The following is a 13128-nucleotide window of genomic DNA, read 5'->3' as shown; positions in this document are numbered from 1 at the left end:
TAAGATACTGGGGAGAAGAGGCTGCTAACAATATTGATTTTAACATGGAAACTATGTTAATATTTTATATGAACAAATTAGTAAGGCTAGTGAGGAAAATGAAATTATAGTCTCTCAGAGATACTTCTTCAAATGACCCTTTTTTTTTTTTTTTTCAAATGGAGGGAGAGAGATGAGACGGAGGGTGGGAGTGGGGGGGCAGAGGGAAAGAGAAAATCTCAAGCAGGCTCCATGCCCAGTGCAGAGCTTGACTCAGCCAGATCTCACAACCCTGAGATCATGACCTCAGCTGAAATCAAGAGTCAGATGCTTAATTGACTGAGCCACCGAGGCACCCCTACTTCAAATAAGTTTAAAACATAATAAGTTAAAAAAAAAAACAAAAAACAAAAAAACATAATAAGTTGGATGTACATCCTTACCAGAATATATCCTAAGGACAAAAAAATATGTGCCCCTCAAAAAAAATTTTTTTTCCATTAATCCCAAAGTTTGTTGTAATGTTACTGAAACTACTGTGTGTGTATTGCAGGATAAGTCAAAATAATAATTTTGTGTGTAACATTGAGACCTGGTATGGTTGATCCATGATAAAGATAGTAAGATTAATTTACCTTGTACTCTTGATTTGGAATCCGAATTATCACTAGAAGTTCATGGGTATTTTAATTGTAAAAAATACATGTCTTTTAGTCTTATAACAAATTGTGGTTTCCAAATACCATTTCCCAATAAAAGAGATTAGAGCTCTTTGGGAAAATGATTCTAGATCTTGGACAGGAAATGTACAGTATGAACCTAGAATATCTTGTCATAGCAAAAAACAAGAACACTATAAAAAACTGAGGTTATGGGCAGCCTGGGTGGCTCAGCGGTTTAGTGCTGCCTTCACCCCAGCGCCTGATCCTGGAGACCTGGGATCGAGTCCCGCATCGGGCTCCCTGCATGGAGCCTGCTTCTCCCTCTGCCTGTGTCTCTGCCTCTCTTGCTCGCGCTCTCTCTGTATCTCTCATGGATAAAATTAAAAAAAAAAAACTGAGGTTATGACAAAAAGACTCCATAGCCAATCTGAATAAACTTCCACTGACCAAATATGGGACAACTTTAGCATCAGTAGGATAATTGTAATAAAGCATTTGGTATATTTAAATCCCTAAATTCATAACGCAATTTAAAAAATCTTATTGGTCACCTTCATAGGATTCTAGGGAACTACCTCATTATTCTGAAACTGGTCTACATAAGGAAAATGAAAATTTGTCTTTTCCTATATTATCTGTATCTCAGGATAATCAAATAGTTGATAAGGGGAAGTTGTTCTTTGTAAGTATTCCAGCTTACAAAGGAAGAGTTATATCATTAGAATTTTACCGTTTTACAACCTTAATAAACTAATGAGTCTAGACAGTGATTGTCCATGGCTGCTAACACCACAAAAAGAGAATTGGGCATTATTTGCTTCCTGATAGAGGTACACAAACAAAGCATAGGAGTAGTATTGCTGAAAAAGAAAAATAGAAACCTGAATCTGATCAATACTGCAGACCTATCTATGAATCTAAAGGAAATTCAAGGATCAGAGGAACATATTAAACACCATGGAAATGCTATCAGTTAAACCCAGTCATGGAACCTGTAGAATGAATGACTCAGTTTCTTTATTTGTGTAATATTTTATTTATTTATTCATGAGAGAGAATGGCAGAGACATATGCAGAAGGAGAAGCAGGCTCCCTATAAGGACCCCAGTGTGGGACTCAATCCAGGGATTCTGGGATCACACCCTGAGCCAAAGGCAGATGCTCAACTGCTGAGACACCCAGGCATCCCATACTCAGTTTCTTTAACAAAAAATCATTAAGGGAAAGAATTCAAATTAATGGTTTGAAACATCTGAAAATGTGAACACCATTTAAATTATTGATATTAAGGAATTTTTTTAGGTAAATTAATGGTACTGTGGTTCTGTTTGTTTAAAAGGACTTATTGAAGTGTTATTGGTGTACAATATTAAATTCATTTCAGGTATGCCATATAGTGATTCAATATTTATATACATTATAAAATCACCACAATAAGTCTACTTACCATTTCTTACCATACAAAGTTGTTACAGCCTCTGTCTTACTTATTTTTATAACTGTAAAATTGTTCCTCTTAATCTCCTTCACCTATTTCATACATTTCCCCACATCTCTCACCTCTGGCAGCCACCAGTTTGCTCTGTGTATCTATGAGTCTGTATATATTCATTTTTATTTTTTAGAGTCCATATATAAGTGGAATCATATGGGATTTGTCTTTCACTGTCTGACTTATTTCACTGAGCATAATACCCTCTAGGTCTGCCCATGTTGTTGCAGATTCTTTTTTATGGCTGAGTAATTTTCCATTGTACGTATACACCTCATTTTTATCCATTTATCAGTCAGTATATCCCTAGGGTATTTCCACATTTTGACTATTATAAACAATGCTGCCATAAACATAGGGGCGCATATATCTTTTTAAATTAGTGTTTTTGGATTCTTTGGGTAACTAATAGTGGAATTACTGTACCATATGGTAATTCTATTTTTAACTTGTTAAGGAACCTCTGTACTGTTGTCCACATTAGCTGTATCAGTTTGCATTCCTACCATCAGTGTGGAAGGTTTCCTTTTTCTCCACATCCTCACCAACACGTTATTTCTTGTGGGGTTTTTTGTATGTTTTTTAGGCTTTTTTTTTTTTTAAGTTCAAATCCTAGTTAGTTAACATACAGTGTAATATTACTTTCAGGTGTACAGTATAGTGATTCAGCACCTGGTGCTCATCACAAGTGCTTGTATTTTTGTAGCCAGTCTGACAGGAGTGAGGCGATATCTCATTGTGATTTTGATTTTCATTTCTCTAATGATTAGTGATGTTGCCCATCTTTTCATGTCTGTTCACCATCTGGATGTTGTCTTTGAAAGTCTCCCTGCATGGAGCCTGCTTCTCCCTCTGCCTGTGTCTCTGCCCCTCTCTCTGTCTCTGTGTCTCTCATAAATAAATAAAAATAAAAATCTTTAAAGAAAAAAAAAGAAATAGCTTGAGGGTATTTTCCTTTCCTTTCCTTAAATGTTTGGTAGAATTCACCTGTGAGGCCATCTGGTCCTGGACTTCTGTTCGTTGGGAATTGTTTTTTTTTTGTTGTTGTTGTTGTTGTTTTAATTATTGCTTCACTTTCATTACTACCAATTGTCTATTCAAATTATCTCTTTCTGATTATGTCTTGGAAGATTTTGTGTTTATGAGAATTATGTGTTCTATCCATTTGTCTCTTTTGTTGATGTATAATTGTTCATAATACATTCTTATGAGACTTAATATGGATATATATTATCCTTGGATTTCTGTTTGAAAAATACAGAAGTGTCAATTTCTTGCTTCTAGGGGACCTTTTTTCATTGGTAAATCCATGGAAATCTAATTCTTCATAACAAGAATTATAGAATTTTATAGACAGTATTAGGAGATACAAACTTCCCATTATAAAATAAAGTCATGAGCTGAAAAGTTGTCAGCATATCATAACAATAATGTTATAATGTATGGTGACAAACTTACCCTGGTGAGCACTGAGTAATGTATGGAATTCTTGAATCAATATATTGTACAATTGAAACTAGTATAACATTGTGTGTTAATTATACATTAATAAAAATAAAAGAATTAAAGAATCTTAGACTTGGAACTCAAAGATATTAGAGGCATCATGACAGTAATTTTTTGTATACCAGCCCTAATAAATGAGCATTCAAGGTCTGCTGGATTCACTGCTGTGGAGCATCTCTCTCAATGGTAGTTGTTTCTTTTTCAGGCAGCTTCAGTCACCAGTATTTCCTTACATGGCATTAAAATTGGTCTCCCCCCAAAAATACCTTGTTCTCATGACCCCTTTCCATTCTAATTGCTGGAGACCTTTTATTTTATGTCCTTGAAGAGCTTATCCATAATCCACCTGTTTGCACAGATCATTTCTCTAATCTTAGAGGTGCCTCTCCCACTGTCTGTGATTACCAATAGTGACTGCGAGACCATATTTACAAGTTTGTTCTATAAATTGAAAGAATTTCATGCCCTGGAATGGAAATCTCAGGCTGACATACTATAAAAATCTTATCCTAGTTTTTATTTCTCCCTTGAACAGTTCAGTCAGAACAATTGAACAGTCGGTCCTTTAATTGTATCCAATAATGTAGAGAATGTGTTCCTGTCCACACCTTGGATTATATCTTTTAGACTCTAATGGAATACCATTATTTCAAGAATTTAATAATAGCTAACCTTAACCAATTCTGAACCCTGTATTAATTCCCTTACAGGCATTACTTTAGTCCTCACAATAAATCTTAAAGCTATAGATAAAGTATTATTTATTGATAAGGAAATTGAGTCTTCAAGAGGTTAAGTAATTATCCAGAGTAATACATCCATTAACTTTTGAGCTAGGATTATAAACAAGGTCTGAATTCAGAATCGGAGCTCTAATCACTATGTTTTATCACCCTTTTGAGAAATCTTTGTCTTATTTTAGGAAGATATACCTACCATATAATTTGCTATTTTTAGTGTACACTTTAGTGGTATTAAATACATTCAGAATGTTTTGTAACATTTACCACTATCCATTTCCAGAACTTTTTCATCTTTCGCAACTAAAACATACAGTTTTATGAATACAAACCAAAAATTTTATAAATGTTGTAAATACTTCCAGATGTTTAAAAATTGATGTTTACAAAAGATATAATCTAGTAAAATCTTAATGTTGACACTGATTTTTATCTGAATGCCATCGTAATAAAAACCCATAACTAATTCTAGGAGTCATTGACAATTTGAGCTTCTTAACTCATAAGAACAGTATCTGGGTTTCTTGATAAATAGTATAGCATATACACTAACTCTTACTTGGTCAAACTAAATGCACAGTTGATTTTATTAGTTTACTCATATAAACTAACATGAAAAGATTGTCCAGATTAGTTACTCAGTGGGTCAGCTGCAATGGAACTCCAGATCTAGAAACCATGTCTGGAGAGCCTTCAGAGTTTGCATTATGATACTTGTAATCTCTTTAGTAATATTAGTTCTTATTCTTTGGAGGTAAATGTGATGGTTAGAAGGTCAGGTCACTCAGTTTCAGTTCAAACTAAAATAGATGATGAAGTTGGATATTCTGATTTTCGTTGATCTGTCAGTATTTACTGAGCATTTTTACCATGAATATAGAAAGTAAATTTCCTATAAATTAGGCTTTTATTCATGGGTAGCAATTCATATTAGATTTAAATTCCAGAAAGAAACTTCCAAAAGTGTTTGGGCAGTGGAATCATCATTGCAAAGAAACTGTTCTTTTTAAATTTCCATTAAATAATTGTGAAGTGCCTTCTGTGTGCCAGACACTATCCTAGCCATTAGGGATATGATAATAGACATAATACATAATACATTATCCCTGCTCTCTCAGAGTTTATAGTTTAGTCAGCATGTGTGAATGTTCATGATAGGTAAAAAATACTTAAAATGTACCTTTTTAAGTGTTCTCAAGTATAGTTCAGAACAGTTATACATAAGTTAGCATATGATATGGTCCAGAAGTAGAAGAAAGGAATAAACAAAAGGCTATGAAAACGGGGAAGAAAATTGCGAAAATAACACAAAGTCCTGTTAACACAAAGTTAAATTGATTTCTCACTATGTATGTAGTTTGTTTATATATATATATATGTAGTGAATATATTCACTTTTATGCTTTTGCAATGCTGTTTGTTATTTTTTTTTTTTGTTTTAGACCAACTGGTGGGAGTGACAAGTGGACAGCTACAGCTTGTGACTGTCTTTCATTGTACCTGACTGGAGCTGTAGCAACTATAATCTTACAGGTGTGTAGTGAGGTAAACAATTATAATAGATATATATAAGGAATAGTTCATTCATGTTTTCTATAATTTATTGAGATAATAACAGCAAACTTTTTGGCAGCCCTTTTTTGTCAGGTTATAACACCTATTTGATAATAGATGTCCCATAATGATTGTATGAATTAATCAAAACATTTCTAAAGTATCATTCTTGAATTGATAATTTGCATGTTAAAAAACAGAATATATGTATGCTATAATGCACTGTGGAAGCCTTTTGCTCTTTACAAATTGGGGAGTTAGGCTTCTGGTTATTAATTGTATATAATAAAATGTGTTTGTAGGAATATGGGTCTGAGAAAAGGGGATATATTTTTTCAGAACACTTAAAAATATTCCCTTTTATTCTAATTTGATACTTTTATTGCATTTACAACTAGAATTTTCTTAAATGAGAAAATTTTTTAGAATTAATTTTTTTCCATGTTACTTTTTGTATGTGTACATTCTCCATTTTCATAATTCCGTTTGAATATAGGTCTTGCAGTTCTTTCCTTTATTTTCACACACACACACACACACACACACACACACACATACACTACACACGAGACACACCTGGGAAAATACATTTCAGTTTTGTAATTTACAAAAAGTTTAGGAAAATAGAGAAATTTGTAAGTGATGTTTCCCCAGCCTATTGGCTGAAAAAAAAAGTTTTTGGTCTGCCTCTCCCTACACACACCCACTTTTTTGGTAAATTTCACCTTGACAGTGAGATCTTCCTGACACATTTCACAAACCATCTGTCTGTCCGCCTTGACTCTGTCCCCTGTTATTTTCTGTCTGATAGGGTGAGATATCAAAATAACTTTACTTGGCTGGAGATTTATTTTTCTGGCTTGGATAAATGTGGAAGAAATGCCTATAAGAAGTATGTTGTTGGGCAGCCCAGGTGGCTCGGCGGTTTAGTGCCGCCTTCAGCCCAGAGTGTGATTCTGGAGTCCTAGGATCGAGTCCCACGTCAGGCTCCCTGCGTGGAGCCTGCTTCTCCCTCTGCCTCTCTCTCTCTCTCTCGTTAATAAATAAATAAAATTCTTTAAGAAAAAAAAGTATGTTTATAACAGGTTTCCTTTTAGTGTTTCATATTTACTTTGCTCTTAAATCACTGCAGGAAAACAATACAACATGGCCATTACCTGTGAAAATTTTCTGCAGAGATGAAAAAGGAGAGCGTGTTGATGTTTCTAAATATTTGATTAAAAAGGGTTTGGCTTTGAGAGAAAGGAGGTATAGACTTTTTTAACATTAGTTTGTAATGAAAGTGTCTTATTTGCCTATGTATGTCTTCATATCTGTGCTTTCAAACCTGAATTTCATCTTGTTTGCTCCTAATGATTTCTAAACTAACCTTGAGGAACAAGTTCAGAAATAAATTTATTCAGGATTACTAATTACTTTATTCAGGCTCATTAGCTCTTGCATATTTAAACCCCTACTGACATTTCTGCTTTTATATTTTCCCTTTTGCTTTGCCATTTACACTCTAAACCAAAGGAAAAGAAAATTACATAGTGGTGACCAGATCTGAGCCCTTTGACATCATTTGCTTAATGACAAATCTTTAAGCTTTATGTTGGAAATGTGGTAGACATATACCAAACTGTGTTTATGTGAAACAGAAATTGATAGACGAAAAGTAATTGAATACTATTTACATTTAAAGACCTTTCAGATACTAAGTCTATGGTTTGAGGTGGTGCCACTGGTCAAAGGGGCAAAGGTTTAGGATGTTGTTATAGCCCTAGCTTTCTCTTCTTATTTCTTTCCTTCTAGTTGTAATGTATACTGGAATTGCAAACACATGTTCCAAGTAGCCACTTTGTACCATACATGGCCAGATTTCTTTTTTTATCTTGCATTATTATATCTTACCTTATTTGGACCAGGACCCCAGTCCTGATGGACTTGAAGGAGAATGAGAAATCAGAAATAAAATATGACATGAAGTAGTTAGTGAGGCATGGTGGTATGCTGGCTTAACTGCCTAGGTATTGGCATACAGCTAGGCTCTGTGTAGAGATGCCCTGTATGTGTCTTTTTTTAGGCTCACTGGCTTTAGGTTAAAGCAGTTACTTGATAAATGTTGAAGTGAAAATGCTAGGCAAGTTAAAACAGTTAACATTTGCCACTGTGATATTTTTTACTGCTTTTACAGCACTAAAACTACTAGCTATCTCAAGGCTGAGGACCACGTAGGAACAATCTTAGTTGAAGAATTATGCAGCTATTTCACAAAGGCTTATCTCATTTGAAAGAAAATAGAATAATTTAAAATAATTTTTATTATAACTTAAATTATACTCATTTTATGTAACAAATTTGCTCATGTGTAGATATATTATTTTTTGGATGTTACAGAATTAAAAAATTAAGTAACAGCCAGTCATCATCTGAGAAGTCTCTGGAAATCTCCCTGGAACAAGAAGATTCAATGGTTACTAAGATTAACTTTGACCCTGACAAAAAAGCTGCTGATGTTATCAAGGTGTCTGAATTTCAGCAGAAAATTCCAAAACCAAGAACTACTGGATGCTATAAACCACCAGCTATTCCTAACATGAAAGTATTTGAGGCAATTGTCAGCTGCATTGGTGATGATGGAACTATATTTGTAGTACCGAAATTGTCAGGTAATATCTTTTATGTTATGTAGGACTAATCAGTAAAAGTAGTAGCTAGCAGCTCCAGTTCTCTCTAGTAAGATATAGATTGAAATACCTAGGGCAAGATTTAACCTCATTTTCACAGGTTTGCTGTAAGGTTAAGTGAAATAACTCATGCATAGTGCTTTTCACATTTAGATCATTTATGGAAATGTTGGGAATAGACACTGGGCCAAAATAAGCATGGGGGTGGTTCCCAGTTTGTGAGACCTGGCACTTGCACAGCTTTGAAGGCTTTCTAAGAAAAAAGATACAGAATATATTCATTTAGAATGAGGAAAGATACTATAGTAAATGAGTGGAGATTTGGGGCCTTTCGAGAATACTCACATCCTTCCTGAGATCTCCTAAGTCACCTGTCTCCTTACTACAACCTGGGTGCATCCAGAACACTTGATAACTGATAGTATCTCTAGCACTCATGGGTCTTTAAGCAACTTTAACTCCATAGTAAGTCCACTTATGAGTAGGCGGCTGTGAATTTGTTGAAGTTTGTTGATCTCTTGAATACTATTTTTTAATTCAAAAATAAAATCTGTGCAATTGGCTATTCTAGATGTGAACTGTGTTTGAGACCTCTAGCAGTAGTACTTAATCCAGAAACTCTGCTTGATCTTTATATATAGTCTTTGCTAAAACTGGCTGACTGTTATGTTGTCAAGTGGTGTGCTGGATGTTTTACATTTAGTCCCCTGTATTGGAGGTATTGATAATGGAGGTAAGTTCTCTTATACCAGGTTTGTAGAATAAACCAAAGCTTATGGAACTGAAGGAACAACCAGAATCAACAATGGTAGAACTGATGTGAGAGCTGACCCCACACCTGCCTTCAGTGATATCTGTTATGGGGATATGTATTCACTGTGGTAATGATGATCACAGGCTCCTGAGGTCAAGCCCCATGTTGGGCTGTGCTCAGTAGGGAGCCTGCCACACCCCCTCCTGCTCCCTCTGCTGCTCCCCCTGCTTGTGCACTCGTGCTCACTCGCTCTCTGTTGAATAAATAAAATCTTTAAAAAAATAAATGATGATCCAATTATCAGTAAGTAGCAACATTAGAATTTTAATTTTGGGGATCCCTGGGTGGCACAGCAGTTTGGCGCCTGCCTTTGGCCCAGAGCGCGATCCTGGAGACCTAGGATCGAATCCCACATCAGGCTCCCAGTGCATGGAGCCTGCTTCTCCCTCTGCCTATGTCTCTGCCCCTCTCTCTCTCTCTCTCTCTCTCTCTGTGACTATCATAAATAAATAAAAAGAAAAAAAGTAAAAAAAAGAATTTTAATTTTGTATCCCAGCATTATGCTGTATCTGTCGAAGCATCAAGAAATACCTGGCTTGTGTTCTATTTTATTTAGATATACTGGCAAAATGGCATTATCTTAAAGTGGTAGTTCTTTTATATTAGACTATCTGGTGTGTGTTCAGAGCTTTTAATGATGCTTTATTCCCAAATAATGCTTGCATTTGTAACCAGAGATCAGAATAATTGTTTGCATGTTACCAGTTAATAGTATGTTTTGAAACATATAGAAACTACCCACTGAATTAGCATTTTTTTAAGAATTATTTATTTTACAAAGGAGAGTTCACACTTGAGTTGGTGGGGGAGGGGCAGAGGGAGAGAAAGAGAATCTCAAGGAGATTCCATGCTGAGCATAACCTCAAGACCCATGAGATCATGACCTGAGCCAAAACCCAAGAGTCAGATGCTTAACTTACTGAGCCACCCAGGTGCCCTGACAGAATTAGATTTTTATTAAAGCTCTATTAATTCCTTATACTATTGTATAGGTGGTGAAATTATTAAAGGTTATTGATGATTTCATATTGAAAATAGTAGTAAATTCTTCCTAAATGCTTTCTGTTTTTAATAATTTCTTCAGAATTCGAGCTAATAAAAATGATGAATGAAATTCAAAGTAATTTAAAATGCCTTGGTCTTTTGGAGCCTTATTTCTGGAAAAAGGGAGAAGCCTGTGCAGTAAGAGGATCAGATACTATGTGGTATCGAGGCAAGGTAATGGAAGTTGTTGGTGGCACTATTAAGGTGAGTCTAATACTCTTGTGACTAAGGCTAGATACTGTAATGTAAGTGGTTTTTAGAGACTAAATATATGAAAGTTTGATTAAAACATGCATTAATGAGATCAGTCTTGTAGGAAGCTTGGTCATATACATTACACATTTGTAATAATTTTTATTTTGGGGGCACTCTGGCTGGCTCAGTTTAAGCAGAGTGTGCAACTCTTAATCTTAGATTTGAGCCCTACATTGGGTATAGAGATTACTTAAATATATAATTTTGGGGGCACCTGGATGGCTCAGTTAGTTAAGCGTCTGGCTCCAGGTCATGATCCCAGGGTCCTGAGATGAAGCCCCATGTCAGGCTCCATGTTCAGCAGGGAATCTGCTTCTCCTTCTCCTCCCTCACTCCCTGTACTCATGAACACATACACAAACATGTGCTTTCTCTCTCTCAAATAAAATATTTTTTAAAATGCAATGTTTAATAAGTAAATAAATAAGATTTTTTTTTATCTTCAAGTATATTTGTTAACTTGAATAACCAAAAAACATTTCCAGGTAGGGATTTGAGCTCTGGTACTTTAATGGTACCCCTTATCTGTATGCATAGTATTAAATAAAGCAACTTGTTTTTCAATATATTTTATGTTTCCTTAGCAAATTTGGTTACAGCCCAGTTTACCCTTTCACAATAATGGTTAATTTACCTTTCCAGGGTCCTGAGATAATACTTGAGTTTCCTATAAGATCTTCAGAAAGAATTATGTATTTTGAAAAGCTGTATATAAAAATATAGATGAAAATACCTCCATTTGCAGTGAATTAAATAATGAAATTGATAAAGTACTTCATAAGACATTCAGCACTTGAGACTTTTAGGAGAGGAGGAAAAATAAAGAAAAGTCTTTTGTTTCTACTTGCACAAGAATTTAATTACCTACTTGATGATGATACCTAAGAATTACATAGCACTTTAAGTTTTTAAGCTTCTTTCATGTGTGCATTCATAATTTATAATTGTGTCCAACTATCATAGAAGTAGATTATTCCCATTTTACTGATAAAATTAACATTTAGATCCAGTGACATGCCCAAGGTCACTGTATCAGTGTGGTGATGCTGGAATTCATATCCGTGTATCTGATTCCTAAACCTCTGGTCTAAGTCATGTTCTTTTCCTGCTGGATTACAAACTTTAACTGATTTTGATAGAAGTCAAATGGTTTCAAATTTTCAATATATAAGCATATGGATACTTAAAGATTCATGGGTTACAAATGAGTCTGGTTTCACATACATTTGATTGTTCAGGTAACCAACCAATTTTATTTTATTTTTTTTAACCAACCAATTTTAATATAAAAGTAAACTAAAATCCAATTTTTATCAAGTTATAATCCATGAACTTTACCTATATGGGATCCACTTAGATAAGATGGTTGATGAGCTTTATTTTTTCTCAGACTAATATCTGTTTTATTTTTTTATTATTTTTTTTAATATCTGTTTTAAAATTTTATTTAAAGTACTTTGATATGGAGTCTGCTTCTCTCTCTGCCTATGTCTCTGCCTCTCTCTCTCTCTCTGTGTGACTATCATAAATAAATAAAAATTTAAAAAAAAAAATAAAAATAAAGTACTTTGATATTTTAATAAAAGTTTATCCTATGATCTTCATTAAGAAATACTACATTAGGGGCACCTGGCCATCTCAGCCAGTGAAGCATGCAACTCTTGATCTCAGTGTTGTGAGTTTGAGCCTCATGTTGGGTGTAGAGATTATTTAAAAGTAAAATCTTTAAAAAAATAAAAAAAAAGAAATATTACATTAAGTTGTACTCTAACTACCTGGGATGTACTCAGATACCTTTCATTCAATTCTGTTTCATTTCTTAAAATGTTGATTGTCAGGGATCCCTGGGTGGCGCAGTGGTTTAGCGCCTGCCTTTGGCCCGGGGCGCGATCCTGGAGACCCGGGATCGAATCCCACATCGGGCTCCCGGTGCATGGAGCCTGCTTCTCCCTCCGCCTATGTCTCTGCCTCTCTCTCTCTCTCTCTCTCTCTGTGACTATCATAAATAAAAATTTTTTTAAAATTTTTTTAATTTTAAAAAAATGTTGATTGTCAAGCCAACCCAATTAAACAGTGATATGTTAAATTCATTACACTGGAGCAAAAGAAATAACTTACTGACATTCCTTATTACTAAATTTAGAAGTTGAATTATCATAAATAAAGCATTTCAAAAATGGGCTGTTCAGGACTCCGGGGTTCTGGTTGCATTTATAAGGAGCTTGGAAGTTGCCACATCATTCTAACAAGTAAAAAGCTGAACGAACTGAAAAATCAACAATTCTTATTGGATCCATAACAGAGAGAGTATACAGGGTAAGCCACTGCGCCAAAATTAGAGTCAGGCAAATATAGGGAATTACACCTTATAGGAGCAGAAACTCAAAACTGGAAGTGAAATTGATATATTCAG

General features: G+C 34.7%; 1 protein-coding gene across 2 annotated transcripts in view; it reads left to right on the top strand.

Annotated features, from left to right (window-relative positions):
- RNF17 (ring finger protein 17) overlaps positions 1 to 13128 on the top strand; it is a 116236-nt gene that overhangs the window by 71628 nt on the left and 31480 nt on the right. For both annotated transcript variants that reach the window (XM_038573546.1, XM_038573545.1), the window contains exons 23-26: positions 5822 to 5912; positions 7066 to 7181; positions 8313 to 8584; positions 10501 to 10664. In XM_038573546.1, the coding sequence (XP_038429474.1) occupies positions 5822 to 5912; positions 7066 to 7181; positions 8313 to 8584; positions 10501 to 10664 (643 nt within the window). The remainder of the gene's footprint in view (positions 1 to 5821; positions 5913 to 7065; positions 7182 to 8312; positions 8585 to 10500; positions 10665 to 13128) is intronic.

Source organism: Canis lupus, chromosome 25 (genome assembly GCF_011100685.1).
Source record: "Canis lupus familiaris isolate Mischka breed German Shepherd chromosome 25, alternate assembly UU_Cfam_GSD_1.0, whole genome shotgun sequence".
In the NCBI taxonomy this organism is placed as follows: domain Eukaryota; kingdom Metazoa; phylum Chordata; class Mammalia; order Carnivora; family Canidae; genus Canis; species Canis lupus.
This window is presented reverse-complemented; position numbering and strand designations above follow the sequence as displayed.